We start from the raw sequence: 15812 nt of genomic DNA, 5'->3' as shown, positions 1-15812 counted from the left end.
TCACATCTCCAGTCGCCACCACACCCCTGGAAACCCTCTCCCACACACACGCCCTGCTCCTCTACCAAATCATGCTATTCTTCTCCCCAGACCCAAGCGCAAACCTCTCCCTAATCCCACACTTAGAATCTTCAGCCCTAACCCTCCTCTCCTGCATCTACTTCCCGGACCCCTCCTACGCCCCTACCATCCTCCCGCCCACTACAGAAGCAAAACAAGACTTCTGGACCTCGTGGATATTCCAAGAATCCGCGCGCAGGACTGTCCTTTTCGCGTTCTATCTGATCCAGCTCCATCGGCTGGTCCAGGGGGAGAGGAATCTCGTCTGTGATGGCTCGCTGGGGCTGGTGCATAGCTGGTACCTGTCGGCGTATTTGTGGGAGGCGCAGGATGCGGGGGAGTTTGGGGAAGCATGGATGGAGAAGGATCACTTTGTGGTTGGGCAGTTGAATTTCGGGAGGGTGCTTACTGAGGCTAGGGCTGGCGATGTGGATGTGTTTGGGAGGATGCTTCTGGTTAGTTATCTTGGGATTGAGGAAGCGAGGGCTTGGTTTTTGGCTAGGGGGCTATCTTGTAGGGTTCTCTCCCTCTTCTTTTCTTTTCTATTGGTGGTTGGGACTGTCTATACGGATGTCTCTTTGGGGTGTAACTCTTTTTTGTTTTTTACGGTTTTTTTTTATGTACATACTATGTGATTACTCTCATTCGCGGTACTATGGCAAAAAAGAGGTACAAAACTTCTGCGATAATGAAATTTCAGCTCGCGCAGTTAACCGCTTTCGCAATCAATGCCTCGAGAATACAATTTTTCGTTACTGTCCGAGACACACTTGACCAGTGCGCCGTAGAATAATCTGGTCCCGCAGATTAAACCTTTGTAAAAGCGCTGTTGATGCCGACTCTCCATGCATCAGATGTAGAACATCGTGTTCCGAATCCTCTCATGGACAAGAACATCCTTGTTTGTCGCCTGCATTGTACTACCACCACTGGCCACCGATGAGGTCTCAGATAACGGTTCATAGAATTGACTTAAGTAGCATCTGGCCCGGTCACAGACCAGGTCAGCGTATCGTGCAGGACAACAGACTCTAACGCCCTTTGTAGCACGGCCAACTAGGTAACTCAAGTGCAAAGTCAGATCTTGCACAATCTCCGCGATATTCTTGTACTTCGGTGGAAGCTTTCCCTTGTATCGCTGACTGAAGACCTCGTCTAGGATCACAAAATAGAAGGCGTTGCGGGCAGTTCCATGGATAGCGGAATGAGGCTGGAGAAAGAAGCTGAAGCAATAGGGATCCGTGATGCATCGATCGACGATCGTACACGGTGGCGTATTCCCGTTCTTGTCGGCAGTTTGCACTTCGGTTGGGTAAAAGCGCGTATGATGCCGCTTGCTGACAACGATGATGGTGATCTTGGGCAGGTTCTTCTCTTGCATCTCCTTTGGATAGACTTCTCGGCAGGCCTTGCGCATAAAGGGCAGCTCTTCCGTCAAGCACTTCATATACTGGCCTTCTGAGATTCCGTCACGGTAGACGATAATGTTCTCGGGAAATGATGCGTGCTTTCCGAGGAGCTTCCATAGCCTAAGGTGCCGCTTCAGCATAATGTCCAAGCTGTCGATTTCTTCCTTTCCTCCACGGGACTGGAGCTGAATAGTTGCAGGCCATTGTCCAAGCCCTTTGTCGATGCTGGCAACCATCGCTGCCACGCTAGGTGCAGTGGCTGGAGAAACTTGCGAGGACCCAGTTGGATGTGTTACGTCCAATCCAACAACCATGGTCTTGTCTTCATTGATGATACTCGAACGAAGATTGTCCACAGCATGATTCGTCCCGCCCAGCTTCAGGTTGAACTTCATCGCCACATTCCTCAGATACTGATCCAGGGCCTTGCCATATTGATCATGCATTTGACCTTTCTTTGCAACCAGCTTAGAACCAACACTGCAAATTGTCTGCAACCCGTACTCCACATCGCACAATCGCTTGATTACTGGGTACCAGCGACTGTCTTTCTCAGGCAATATGATGTAGAGGAGGTCGAAAATTCCAGCTGCCCTTTTAACCACATCATCAAGGTCCTTTGTTTTATCCTTATCCACCCTGACTATCTTTCCAATGAGGGGCGCGTCTGCCAGAACACCGGTGTCGAGAAGAACAGCCTGCAGCTTATTGACAACTGGTTGGAAGCTTTTCACGTCAGGGAATGTTTCTTGCACTTCCTTGTCTGAGAGCAGAAGATACGACCATTTGCGCAGCCTTTGACCAGGGACGTTGAATTTGGTGCTGATCATATTCCAAGAACCTGGAAATTGCTTTACACTGGAATTCCCCCGATACATAATATTTGGCTGGTCCAAGATCCGCCCCTCAACAGTGATCAACTGTCTCGCCGTGGATATACCGAATCGAGTCTACCATGAAATAACGTTACTATGTTTAACAACTATCGTTTCACGATAAGGACTCACAATCATTGTATTTCTTTGAGGGTTCAGACCAACAGTGTCTGCTCCTTGGTTGACGATAGAAAAGGCGTTCTTTAAGGGCGGACGAACGGCAAACTTGATCATGTCTTGCGTCTGGGCGGGGGACAACTTTCCATTGTGGATCTGGCCCGGAAGTATCTCAAACACTTGTGCCAGTACGTATATAGGACTGCCCCGTGTGCCAGTATTGATGACCGGCAAATCGGGTCGTTGGTCTCGGATGTTGTACGCTAGACACGACGTGTTAGTTAAGCAGCTATTTCGTCTCGGTTCACATGTACAAACTCACTTTCCAGAAAGTAATCATACACGCTAATCAACCTCGCAGGCCCAGCTAGTGATGCTGCGGATCCTGGTTGTTGGCGCTTCTTCTTCTTCGATCCCAGTTGGCGAGGTTCTAGCCAGAATCTCACACCTTTAGAGCCCGCGCCAAATGAGTGTATCTCGGGACGTCTTGCCTCTGGAAAGTCCGTGCCATCGCCACGCCTCGCAAGAGAATGGATCGTCTTAGGCCTGATGATAAGCTCGCCGCTTCGGTTTCTCCTTTCGGGTAGATGGAGTGTGCGTCCCCGGATACCATGCAGTACTTCGTTTAAGGCAGACAGGCTCTTGCCGTTTGCCTTTTGAAATGCATCCATGAAGTCAATCAGACGGCCGCTGTTGTAGAATGCCCCATGCTAACGTTTACGTTAACCAGGACCCTACCAGCAGCGAGTCTGACGCTCGAGAAGAATCCACGAATTGCTGTTAGCCCACCAACTAGATGAGCCTTGTCCGGCTGTGAAGCCTTGTTGCTAAGTGGAAAGGTTCTGTTGGCTCTGTTACCGCCACGTGAGACAAGGTCGGGAGATGTCATGGGGTAATGATTTAGAAGAATATTCAGCGCTTGAATCATTGGGAGCTTCTCATCATACTGGCTAAAGTTTGTTGACGTGAGATACTCTATCAGCTGTGTGACCCGCAGAGTGTTGGTGTATAGGATACGGGCCCTGTACTGGGTAGCGTCCTCGGCGGGTTCGTCCTCTTGTTCATCTCGGTACAACACGGGTATGATGATTGCATTATTCGCCAACGGTAATTTCTCTCGTGATATTATGCTAGACTTGAAATCAGTGACTAGATCGGCTGCCATTGAGGTAACCGCTGGCGTCTCCAGCACCAATCTAACGATTTGGGCTAGCTTCCTGCCAGATGCAGCGGGTCTCACATCAATAGCGTATCTGTAGAAGACTAGATTGGGGTCCGGAGTAATATGAAAGTAGTTGGCCCAAAGAGTCACTTCGTTTCCCTTCGTTCCATATCCTGGGCGAGGAGGGTATTCGGAATTCAGTTGGAGCTTGCTAAGAGTCAAGGGATCTGCGATGGCTCTCTGAATTCCGTCTTCGATTTCCCTTACAATGGGATCAGGAGGAGGAACTTTCCCATCAGGTGGTCTATGTGGAATTATTTGTTAGTACTGTGATTTCGGTGGTGGTGGCATTTAGTGGACAAACAAGTAGACTATATCGCTTCTTCCTTGAGGTCTTGTCGGCCCACCCTCCCTTCTGTGGGGGGTATCTCTGAAACCTCGGAATGACATGTTGTGTTGGACTTTGGCGTCGCTTCTGTGAGAGCTCAGATGGAATGCTGTGAGAGTAAGGAATCAGGGAGTAGCGTGTAATTAGAAGATGAAGTGAGGAAGAGAGGAACAAAGACAGGAGATGAAGGAGTAAAAGCTCAGAAGCTTGTGTTTGAGGAGTGGGGTAAGACACTAGATTTGATTTCACCGTGTCTAGGGAGCATATCAGGTTACATGGAACCCCTGAGCAGTAAGTGAGGCAAGTTTGTCAGATTGCTGGGGCTGGTCGGGTGGCCACACTGTGCAAAACTGATCATTGGCTGGAGATCAATGATCATGCTAAGTCTGGTCTCGCGGTGCGTATGTCATTCTTGTTGATTTCACTGTATGAGTATAAGATGAGCATAGGTACATACTTATAGAGTTGATCTGAATCACCTTGTTGTATAGTAGTCTCTGGACCTCCACACGTGACCGGTGGTATGTGTTTTTATCACTTCAGTTACCAAAATTGTCACCTAATACAGAAAAGTAGATCTGGAAGAATTCTAGTAAGATGTAAGAGAAAGATGCCCATCTATTGATCATGTAATGACTACGGCTTTATCACAACAGTTGGAGAGAACGAAGACGTATGATGCCAACTAGGGCTACATGTGACACGAGATAGTGCTTCAGGCACTTCCTTCGAGAGGAACCAATATATCGAACATGCCTCATCCTCATCCATCTACTAGTCAAATCAGTACTGACTAACACCCACCACCTAATCCCCTCCCTGTGATGCATGGATGTCCAACTTCAAGTTGCCGACGACATTCCCATAGCTGCTGGATAAGGCCAAGAAGCATGTCTTTCGTTTTTAAAACATCATGCCCATTAATCCGTCGCTTGTTGACCAATGAACAGGTCGATTGAGAGTCAGATTTTGTCAGTAGAGATTCTTAGTCCATTATCATCAAGGTAATGTCCAGAGATTGACAAAGAGCAAGACTTATTCCAGACGTCGAGACGTGCCGTACGTTCAGCCCGCTATGGTATACACCATAGTCCAGGCCGATCTCATTCATGACAGCTGCAACATAAATTTGTTCGGCGGTATACAAAGTCCACACGATTGCTTTTTCTTTGTGAAGCAACACTTGATCACGGATAATAGGTAGCATTGCTCTCATCTTCGGAGAGCCACGCAGGAGAAATTCAAGACGTGCCGTGTTTGTATCATGTACCCTGGCTTTTGCTGTGTGGTAAAAGTCTTTTACAGTCATGTCTTTCTCCAGGACAACCCTCTTCTCTACTTGAGTCATCCATGTGTCCCCTAATATACCTCTTTCCAAGAGTCTCAGCGCTGCAGGTATTTTGGTCACTTCTGGTGACTTTGACAGGAAGATGAACCCGAGCCAGGAAGCTAACAGCACCAGCTTTCGTAATTTCTGGCTATTCCGGTAAAGGCGCTTCCGATCGTACTCATCCCGTACGAACAGTCCCTTTCTAGACTGCTTTTCTGCATTTTTGTAAGTTGTCAGCTCGTATGGGTCGTACTTTACTGTCAAAATTCTTTTTTGCGATCCTGGGATGTCTGAGCCGATTATTCTCCCTCCGTGGAATGGAATTGTCGATATGATCGTTCGGCGGACCATCAACAGAGTAAGTACCCGGCGCATACGCTCTGCTCCTTCATGAGGGTGGAGTCTTTGGGCAAAGATATGTGTTTCGATTGCCTCGTTGGTACAGAGCATGTATTCCAGGTCTAGGCTGCGGGGCAGCGGTTGTTTCGCGTGCGTACTGCCATGCAATGAGAGTAAGCGGATTCTCATCAGTCTCTACAGAGAGACATTTGAACGAGATTGTGATGGCAGCTCTAACAGAAGATTGGGGCGCTTCGATCCATCTGTGCGCGCTTGAAGCAAAGTGAGAGGCAGACTCGGATGGAACAACGAGGGACGAAGGCCAGTAATATATCGCGGGAACATTAACAGACTGTCCAGTTTAACAAAGATTATGCAATAGTCCATTTCACTGACTCCAGATTTGAGGAATGTGAGGAATATGAATGGCGTCTGACGCGGGATGACAAGTCGAGATCTGCTGCACTCAGAAACTGGCTTGAAAAACAACTCCGTATAAATGTATATACAGGGAATGAAGGAAGGATTGCAAATCCGTAGTCACTCAACTATATTATGTATGTAATGGCATCAACGTGAATAGGCGATGAGCTTGATATAAGAACTGCATCTACTACTTTAGCCCTAATCGATAGTGATCAGTGATCACATAGACATCCTTCACTTCAGGCTATATTCATAGATGGTTTGAGGGTAATATTTCTCGAACATGACCCTACCAATTAGATTTGATTATCGAGGACATTAACAAATGCATATTTAAATTAGTAGATAAGGTGCAGCAGAGAACAAAATAATTCATGTAACCACCTATATAGACTAAGGCGGCAAGGCCCGAGTAAAAACAATGAAAAGGGTAGTCTACCAGTCTTGCAACCAAGTGTAATGTCATTGTAACATCATCTTCGACCTTAATATTTTTCACTACAGTACGATGATAATTTCACAGTGAAGTCCATGTCCAAGTTTGGACGTATACAATCTCCCTCTTAATCACACCATACATTCAACATGACCGCCGCCGCCGCTGTTGGCGACATTGCTGGAATCGCCAATCTCATCAGTCAAATATACAGCGCTATTGGGGACCACATAATTGAAAAGGAAACGCTTATAATGCTTTTAAAAGACTACGAATACCGACTGACAGCAGACCAACCATTTCTTGCGCGCGGTTTGGAGCTTCGCCATTGCCAACCGCATGCTATGAATCTCTACGAAAAGCTCGTTCTCCTGGGAGAATGGCTTGCTGGTAAGCATATCAGGCTGAAATATGCCCAAAGCAGCCTACTTAGCACTCGGCGGTGGAGATTCCCTTGGAAATTCAGTGGGAAGAAAAGGGTTGTTTTCCAGCAGTTCCTGGGTGATATCCAACATGCGTCCGATAGGTTAATTGATTGTGTGAATAGTTCTCCACATGTTAGTATTACTGGCTTAATTGAGTTTGTGAGGATTGAAGCTTATTATTCTACAGAATAACGTTCTCATAGCCTTGCCAGGTGCTGCGGTAGATCCTCCGCCAGCAGGTACATAAGTCAGAACGAGACAAGGTCACATCGATAGCTGACTTATAATATATAGGGCTCCCAGTACTGCAACACAGGGCTCAAGCTCTCCATGATCAAGCCCTCACATAAGTCATGAATCATAAGATGCTGCCATCACAAGGCTCTTGTCATTCTAATTAGCTGTAATACGGTACTCGATAACGCTGTCTATCGCTTGATTGTCGGTGTCTTTTTATTATGATTAATCATCCTAAAATAGCCTTCATACTAGTAAACTGTATTTTAATCAAAATGGGTGCCATACCCACTCCATACATCGTGAAAGTCTCGGATGATCAATTCGAAGGATGGTCGATATAATATTGCTGCCTTCAAAAGCAGGCATCCACGTCACCTTACCGAAAAGGGTAAACTGTTTCAGCACGGGCTCCCCAGCCACTGATTTGTTCACCTCAAGATTTAATCCAAATCGACAGCCCAACTCCAGACTTGGACTAGTATTATATTTAGTTGTCAGTCAGGATCTGCATATCTGTCGATCTGCTGTCATTCCTTCTTTCATTTTTTCTGATTTCTCTTACTCTTCATTTAAACTGACAGGATTTTATCGTATCTAACTGTGGTCGGGTTACGGTAGATTTATATATCTTGACATCAATCACTGTTGTAGTTCTAGGTGAGTACCTATCTTCATCTTTACTTTGAAAGTTGTTATGAACTAACATGGCGAGAACAGAGTATTCCAAGCACAGATGCTGGTCTTCCCTCTTCTCGCCTGGGCTCTCGGACCAGCACCACTGGCAGTCCAGGCACTGACAGACGGCAACTCATCCATCTACCACAAAGAGGCAGATCTAGACACATACAATATCCTGCAACGCAATGCAGCTATTCAAAACCAGCTATCTCAAACGTCCGTCCGGGGCATCAAGAAGATGAGCGACGACGAAGGCGAGAAGTTCTTTCTCGACTACTGGTACTTCGGAGAGAACAACCAGACCGACCTACAGAGCTCTCAAACCCCAGAAAAGACACAATCTGATCTACACCCTCGCATATATCCGTATCAGCCATCCCAGTCTGTGGGTGAGACTTACAACTCCCACGGATGGATGGCCCAATTCTCACCGCTTCTTCGGAGAGAATTCAAATGCCCCGCGGGGACAAATTCATGCGCCTCGATTAATCGCCCGGACAGCTGCTGCAGTACGGGATCGACCTGTGAGCTGGTTGACGATACAGGGTCTGGGGATGTCGGGTGTTGTCCGGACGGACAGCATTGCTCTGGCACGATTGGTTCGTGTCAGCAAGGGTACACCAGCTGTCCTGCGTCATTGGGTGGCGGATGCTGTATCCCCGGATACGAATGTGTTAGCGGTGGCTGTAAGTCCGGGCCGATTTATAAGATGATGAGCTTTGGGCTAATGAATTTGCAGGCGCCAACGTGTACACGGTGACGATCACGGTGAGCTCGACTATCATGGTGTCCACTGTCACGGACACGGTTCCCGCGACTAGCACGGTTTCTAGTAGCAGCCGGAGCAGCAGCACGACACGATCGTCCTCTAAATCCACCGGAGAGTTTACTCCTCCTGCTCGACCAACGAGTCTCTCGACGGCGACCGCCTCCCAGACGGGGTCGATCTGTCCCATTGGATTCTACGCCTGTTCCGCTGTCTACCAGGGAGGATGTTGTCGCACTGGCCGCGACTGTGATACCAGCTCGTGCCCCCAGACCCCATCGACGACGATCACGACTAACGACCGAACCATTGTGGTTCCCGCCGAGACGGAAGCGCCGCCAGCGACGACGGGACGATGCGCGAGTGGGTGGTTCCGCTGCGCAGACACCGCAGGTGGGGGATGCTGTCCAACAGGGTTCGCATGCGGCTCCAGCTGCACCGCACAGGAAACGGGGACTGCGACGGGGACCGTGGCGAAGGAGCAGCCCACGAATTCCGCTGGCGAGAGAAACCTCCCGGAAGGAATGAGCCTGGCCGGAATCAGTTTCCTAATTGGGGTGGTCTGGACGATTGGATGAGGCACGAGCGCATGTACTTACTAGTAGAACGCAGTAACGAGAACCACGAATGGGAATGATCCTTAATAATAATCTTAACTAAGTATGCTCACCCCGTGGGGCGTTTTGCAGTCGGCAGCGTTGTGGGGCCGTGTTGGACTTCTCACCGGGCTGGGATTTTTCCCGTTCGGGAATTGGTCCGATACGCTCCGACGTTCAACTCCGCTCGCTTTCGCTCCTTCGCACGCTTGCGTGATCTCCTTCTCTTCTCTTCTTTTCCCACTCCCCTCACCACCTCCCCAGCTTCCATTGTCCCATTGCTGCGTAGTTTTGTTTCCCTCCATATCCGCAACAATGTCGGCCAACACTCAGAAGCCCCTCCCCTTCCAATACCAGTTCGCCGCTGGCGCGGTGGCTGGTGTGTCCGAGGTGCGTTATCGGAGCTGCGACCTGTCATGCTAACCAAACCCACTGACTCCAATCTAGATCCTGGTCATGTATGCTCAATTCCGATCCGATCGCCAATCGTATCAATTCTAACCAAAAGAATGTCCCCAGGTACCCATTGGACGTCGTGAAGACCCGAGTGTAAGCTCCATCAGGCCATATCCACCAACAAAACGAATCTAACCCCACACAGCCAACTGCAATCCGGCACCCGCGCCGCAGGCGAGGAGTTCTACACGGGCATGTTCGACTGTCTGCGCAAGATCATCAAGAATGAGGGGTAAGCCATTCATCCCACCCTGAACACCACCGTCGAAGCCAAAAAGAAAAAGAAAAACACACCTAACGTACCAAAAAGCGCATCCCGTCTGTACCGCGGTATCTCCGCTCCGATTCTGATGGAAGCGCCCAAGCGTGCGACCAAATTCGCCGCCAACGACAGCTGGGGATCGTTCTACCGGGGCCTGTTCGGAGTGGAGAAGCAGACGCAATCGCTCGCTGTGCTGACGGGCGCCACGGCCGGCGCCACCGAATCCTTCGTCGTCGTGCCCTTCGAGCTGGTCAAGATCCGTCTGCAAGACCGCGCGTCCAAGTACAACGGCATGCTCGACGTCGTCAAGAAGATCGTGCAAACGGAGGGACCCCTGGCCCTGTACAACGGCCTCGAGTCGACGCTGTGGCGACACATCCTCTGGAACGCTGGTTACTTCGGCTGTATCTTCCAGGTGCGCGCGCAGCTGCCCAAGGTCGAGCCCGGAAACAAGACCGAGCAGACGCGGAACGACCTCATCGCGGGTACGATCGGTGGTACGGCGGGTACGATTCTCAACACGCCGATGGATGTGGTGAAGTCGCGGATTCAGAACAGCCCCAAGGTGGCGGGGCAGACCCCCAAGTATAACTGGGCCTGGCCGGCGGTGGGCACGGTGATGAAGGAGGAGGGCTTCGGGGCGCTGTACAAGGGATTCATTCCCAAGGTGCTGCGGTTGGGTCCTGGTGGTGGTATCCTGTTGGTGGTGTTTACGGGAGTGATGGATTTCTTCCGTAAGATGCGGGGTGAGAATCTCTGATCGAGTGCGTTTTCGGTTCTTGTCTATTCTTCTTTTGCTTGCAACTAGAGAAAGACCTTGCTTTTCAGTTAGAGGGAGGTGTAAAAGACTTTTATCTATATGTGTTTATGTCAATTGGACTTTTGATGATATCTCGTTCGAAAGATACCGCTCTCATACTGTGTGTGCTACGTAGACCACGAGTGCTCTATTGGACTACGTCGGGATCGAGAATCTGATACCAGTAGAAAAACCGTCATGTATGACTAACCATTATATAACACAGCAAAGAACATCCGAGATACAACCAATCGCATCATGGGCAAAGGAAATCTTGAGCAGGCAACAGAAAAAGAGAAAGGGTATCGATGTAAAAACGCATGTAGAAGCCCCTCTCAGACGGGCAGCATTGCTAGCAGAAACTAGTTCGCACCGCGTTCTGGATAAATAGACAAAAAGCAGATGATACCGAGTCGGTCTTGGCCGTCATTATGCATAACATTATAAAGATAGAGAAAGCGACAAGTCTGAGCGGTAGAAGCAAAAACCAGGGACATAGATAGCCAAAATAGACAGCGAAAAGTCAAGGGGTGGAGCATTGATATAAACGACAGACAGAACGAGCTTATAAAGATATTGGACAACAGAATAGCGTAACCGGGCAAATTCACAAGAACGGGAAAAGCAACAAAGCAAACTTCACATGAACTGGGTAAGTGAATCAGAAAAATTAGTCTGGGTATGTCAAGACTTCCGCGTACGCCGGATCGCTCCCTCCATATGACGCCGTGTATGCAATAGGTCATGCATGGCATGCACTCATAGAACCCCGGATGGGCACAACACCATCGGAGATGTCTAATTCATTTCCATGGCGTACTCATCTTCCTCCTTGAAGCTCATCCCCGCGTGGCCGGAGCTGCTCCAGTACTGGGCCTGGCCGGTACCACTGTTGCTACTAGCCCCGCTGTTGAACGAGGGGCTCAAGTTCTGTGGACTCAGCCCGCCATTGGACGCGACAGGGTCTCCGGCCATATTGGTATGCTTCGGCACTCGCAGCCCACTGCCCGGTGCCCGGCTGTAGCTGAACGAACTGGGGTCATTCTTCTCCAGCGCATCCAGGATCTCCGTGCGCATGCGCTTCTCTTCTTCGGTTTGCTCAAAAGGCCAAGTGCCTCCCAGGCTGCTGATCAACTCCGCCAGTTCGGCTTCCTGTTGGAGTTTCACATGGAGCGACCACATGAGGTCTCGCATCCAGCCGACGGCCCCGTTCAGAATGTCGCCTTTGTTCGGGCCCTTTTCCTTTTCCTCGATCGGCAACCCCATGGTAATGTTGCCAGCTGCGCGACGACCGTTGCCACCGGCCAACAATGACGTGGCTGCGTTGGAGCTGGCTCCGGTGCTAGACATGGCGGTGTTGTTAACAAGTTGCTTCCGGACTTTGTCATCCTCTAGCCGATGCTGGGGAACAAGATGGGACAGGTCCTGGATGCGTTCGTTGATGTTGTCGCGTCGGCGACGCTCGACCAGGTTATGCGAGGCCCTCCGACGACGTCGCTTGGCTTCCTGTGACTCCAAATCCTGGGCAGTTCCGGGCATATGTGTATCAACCTTGGCCGGCAAGGAAGCATGCTTGCCCGATTTCAGGATCTCGGAGATTCCAACATGGTGGGGATTGGGAGGAGATGAGATGGGAGATTCAACTCCAAATGAATGAGCACTTCCGGGGGTTCCGTCCCACTGGTTCGAAAGAGTCTTTTGGTGTCGAGGGTGCAACCCAGTCCTGATGGGCTGCGCGGTTGGGAAACTGCCTGACTCTGGTGTTCCCAGGGTTAAACCGGCCAAGGCAGGAGTCTTCGGTGTCATAGGGCTACGGCCATCCGCGGAACGGTCCATGGTCTGCAGAGTGGGCCGTCCTTTGGTATTGATGTAGTTCTGCTCAAAATGGGAGCCGGCATTTTGCATATGCGCACCCGGCTGTTGCTGGTTCATGGCTCGGAAGTGGTCATAATTGAAACTGTTATGCAAGAAGGGGCTATGCATCGGAGCCCCATCCGGCGTGTTCGAATACATCTGGGACATCTGATTCGGGTGACTCATGGAAATCCCAGCGCTCGAGTGCTGATCCTGGAGGAAGTTCATGCTATCAGCGCGCTGGATGCCATTCTGTCCATTAATCTCCAAGTCGAGCAACTCATCCGTGTCAATTCCAGAGTTGCCGCCGAAGTTGAAGCTTTGGGATCCAAAGTTATACGGCATGAATCCACTGTTTTGCATGGTCAGTTCGGAGGGGTCAACACCGTCGTTGGTGCCGCCGTATTGATTGGGCATCGAATAGCCGGCGTGCGACATCATGAAATGTTTGTGGTCACTGTTGTGGTCGTCAGGATCATGCTTTATGAAAATACTCGCTTCCGCCATCGTGCAGCTGGTGGGCAGCTCCGAACAGGAAAGTCAAGCACGTTTCCAGAGGGAACCCCTTACGATCCAAGATCTGAAATGTCCGGAGTTCAGTGCAGGACAGGAAAACCAACTCCACCCTCGAGTGACGCGATGGGTTCGAAAACGATTCTCTTCGGGCGGATTCGCACACAGACTGAGGATAGTAGGGCGTTGAGGGCGAATATGATCGAGTTCGATGGGTTTCAATTTTCACTGATCTTCGAGTAATTGGGCCTAGTCACAAACGGAAATCTGGGCGTCGGCTAATGGAAATCTGAAGCGAGGTGCAAAAACCGCATCAGTAAACGTGTGCGTGCGCCAAGGTGCTAAACGCCGAGATCGCAAGAATAAGATCAGGGGATCGGGGGTTAACTAACCAAGGATATATGGAAGTATGCCGAGAAGCCCCTTAAACAAGTAAGGATATGATTGAAAAGGAAGAGCGGACGGTATTCACGGCGACGCAAGGGATGGCTGCTGCCAAATCACGGAAGAACGAGGGCGTGGTGGAAAGTATGAGTCGAAAGCGGACCAGGCGGAAAATGCCACGATGGGAGGCGGGAGTCACAACCCAATAGGTGGCACCGTCGAGCGCACAAAGAGAAATACGAGATACCGCTGAAAGCTTAAGAGTGTAAGCAATAGAAAATAGACGATCAGGGGTCACGACAGAATAGAAACAGGCTAAAGGAGGTGAGAAGGATGCGTGGCCATAAGCGAGGCGGGCAAAGGAGAAAAAAAGCGACTAGAAATAGAATACTGGGTCCGGAGGCGACGGGGTTACAAGACAATGGGGGAGAAAAAAAAGGAGAGCAAAACGTGGGTCAGAGACAGGATAGAACTTGAAAGTGACAGAACACAACCGAGTTGAGTTTTGCCTGTGAACCAAGCTCACACGAAGTCGAGTTACAGATGATGTGTCTGTATGCGACAGGAAGGAAGGCGAAGACGATTAAGAAAGTGGGGAGAGGAGAAGAGATAGAGAGCGAAAGAAGGCTTGCGATAGTGATAGGGACTGGAAAAGGCACCGAGTGGGGGCGGCGCAGCAACCAAGGAGAAGAGAAAATGAGACAGGCGGTAAGCAATGGCAGCAATGGCAGTCCCTCCCGCAAAGGCGGTGACTCTCGGCATTACCGTCTGTCTTGTTGGATCGTATTCTCTGACCGAAATGGAATGTTCGGTGCCTGAGTGGAGAATCGAAGAAAAAAAAGCCAGATTTCCCCAGAATTTGGTTTGGTTTGGTTTGAATTTGGGGATCGACTTCGGTTCCAGTTGAACATCCAACGTTCTTTTTCGTTTTCTTTTCTTTGATTGCAGACTCCTCTTTTCTGACCCTCGGATCGCTGTTCTCCGCCTGGTTGAGCCGGCAAGGTTGCTTTTTTCCCCTCAGGGCCGGTGAGACGATGTGTGCCTTAGAATAGTGCCCCGCGGCCTTGATGTCTGGGCAATGGGATCGTCGAATAAGCGCCCCACGCACTGAAGATGCGATCGGTGGCTTCGATCCCCGTTAAAAGAAAGGCATACAGGGTTCGGGTTTCAGCGACACCGCGCAACCATCGGTGACGCACCGTTTCCAAGCGATGGCTCAGCGCGGGAAGTTTCTCGTCCAACATTCTGAAGGAGTGACAGGAGAATCAAAAAAAGAGGGGTATTGTCCCCGTCTCACATTGTCCGAGACATGATGCTCCGACATGCGCTCTCTGCCTATGACGCCATACCCTCTCTCCCCCTTGATGACATGGCATGGCAATAGAAAATATCATGAAAATAAACACAAATAAAACATGGAACATAAAAAGCAGAATTCAAAGGAGATAGAAGTTGGGTCTAAGAAACAACGTAGGAGAAATTGTGCTGACTCACCAAGTACGGATCTTGCAGCTAGCGATCAGAGAGGTTCACGGACTGTCATGAACAGAAAGGGTTAGCAAAGGCACTGAACCGTCTCCGATGGTGTTCCCCACTGATGCCAGTTGGGGAAAAGACAAGTATAAGTAGAGACAGAGGAGCCCCCCAGACAGGGACAATACATGAGGTGTCGGTGCCTTGCACGTGGCAGTGACCGCTTGCGCCTCAAACGCCCAATCACTGAACTCGGCTGAGGCGAAAGAAGCAAAGGATTGGAAAGGCAACTATGAAGAGCCTCATCCCCTCACAGCGCATGGTCATGAACCAGTACGGCGGATACGCCGGAACCCAGGGTTGGGGGCGACAGGAGAGGGCATACTAACTTGAATAATATACGGTGATTGGCACCAAGATGCCGCAGGAACAAGAGGTTTGAGCACCGATGCACAAACCAAATGGTAATCCTTCGAGTTCCCTTTCATGAAGGGAAAGTTGATGAGAGTGAAGTCGGTTGCAGAGCGCGTGGGAAAGCGAATAAGATATGGCATGGATATCCTAACCTCGTCGGACGGTGTTGGAGAGTGTCAAGACGAACAGGCGGAAGGAAAGCAACGGAGATACAAGAGGGTTGAACAACGAGGGAAGGAAGGCTTTAAAGGAGTTCGGAGGCGTTTGTCGGGCCTTCTCATTTGATATATCACGGTGAGGGTCATGCAGGCTGTCGATCTTCAAATCAACGAGGCTTAACAAGACCGACTACAAGAATTACGTGCATTACGGGGTGCTCTAGGGGAAAACCAGTTTAATTCTCTTATTTT

At 49.9% G+C, this 15812-nt stretch overlaps 6 protein-coding genes across 6 annotated transcripts; 4 read left to right on the top strand and 2 right to left on the bottom strand.

Annotated features, from left to right (window-relative positions):
• Positions 1-71: 71 nt before the first annotated feature.
• On the top strand, positions 72-577 carry ANOM_011070 (uncharacterized protein; the record flags this gene model as incomplete). The annotated part of the gene is made up of 2 exons (XM_015556326.1): positions 72-515; positions 563-577. The coding sequence occupies 2 exons, from the start codon at positions 72-74 to the stop codon at positions 575-577; spliced, it is 459 nt and encodes a 152-aa protein (XP_015401472.1).
• Positions 578-910: 333 nt separating this feature from the next.
• Positions 911-4073, bottom strand: ANOM_011069 (argonaute/piwi family protein; the record flags this gene model as incomplete). Its single annotated transcript, XM_015556325.1, has 5 exons — positions 911-2419; positions 2477-2724; positions 2784-3171; positions 3255-3927; positions 3988-4073. The coding sequence occupies 5 exons, from the start codon at positions 4071-4073 to the stop codon at positions 911-913; spliced, it is 2904 nt and encodes a 967-aa protein (XP_015401476.1).
• Positions 4074-6691: 2618 nt separating this feature from the next.
• Positions 6692-7317, top strand: ANOM_011068 (uncharacterized protein; the record flags this gene model as incomplete). Its single annotated transcript, XM_015556324.1, has 3 exons — positions 6692-7099; positions 7155-7206; positions 7262-7317. The coding sequence occupies 3 exons, from the start codon at positions 6692-6694 to the stop codon at positions 7315-7317; spliced, it is 516 nt and encodes a 171-aa protein (XP_015401477.1).
• A 623-nt stretch (positions 7318-7940) lies between these two features.
• Positions 7941-9229, top strand: ANOM_011067 (putative GPI anchored protein; the record flags this gene model as incomplete). The annotated part of the gene is made up of 2 exons (XM_015556323.1): positions 7941-8571; positions 8625-9229. The coding sequence occupies 2 exons, from the start codon at positions 7941-7943 to the stop codon at positions 9227-9229; spliced, it is 1236 nt and encodes a 411-aa protein (XP_015401473.1).
• Positions 9230-9562: 333 nt separating this feature from the next.
• ANOM_011066 (putative mitochondrial 2-oxodicarboxylate carrier protein) lies at positions 9563-10725 on the top strand (the record flags this gene model as incomplete). The annotated part of the gene is made up of 5 exons (XM_015556322.1): positions 9563-9637; positions 9695-9705; positions 9767-9796; positions 9849-9935; positions 10014-10725. 5 exons carry the CDS (start codon positions 9563-9565, stop codon positions 10723-10725), a joined length of 915 nt encoding a protein of 304 aa, XP_015401475.1.
• Positions 10726-11562: 837 nt separating this feature from the next.
• Positions 11563-13125, bottom strand: ANOM_011065 (basic helix-loop-helix domain-containing protein; the record flags this gene model as incomplete). Its single annotated transcript, XM_015556321.1, has 1 exon — positions 11563-13125. The coding sequence occupies one exon, from the start codon at positions 13123-13125 to the stop codon at positions 11563-11565; it is 1563 nt and encodes a 520-aa protein (XP_015401474.1).
• Between the last annotated feature and the right edge of the window lie 2687 nt (positions 13126-15812).

Source organism: Aspergillus nomiae, assembly GCF_001204775.2.
Source record: "Aspergillus nomiae NRRL 13137 chromosome Unknown contig00583, whole genome shotgun sequence".
In the NCBI taxonomy this organism is placed as follows: domain Eukaryota; kingdom Fungi; phylum Ascomycota; class Eurotiomycetes; order Eurotiales; family Aspergillaceae; genus Aspergillus; species Aspergillus nomiae.
This window is presented reverse-complemented; position numbering and strand designations above follow the sequence as displayed.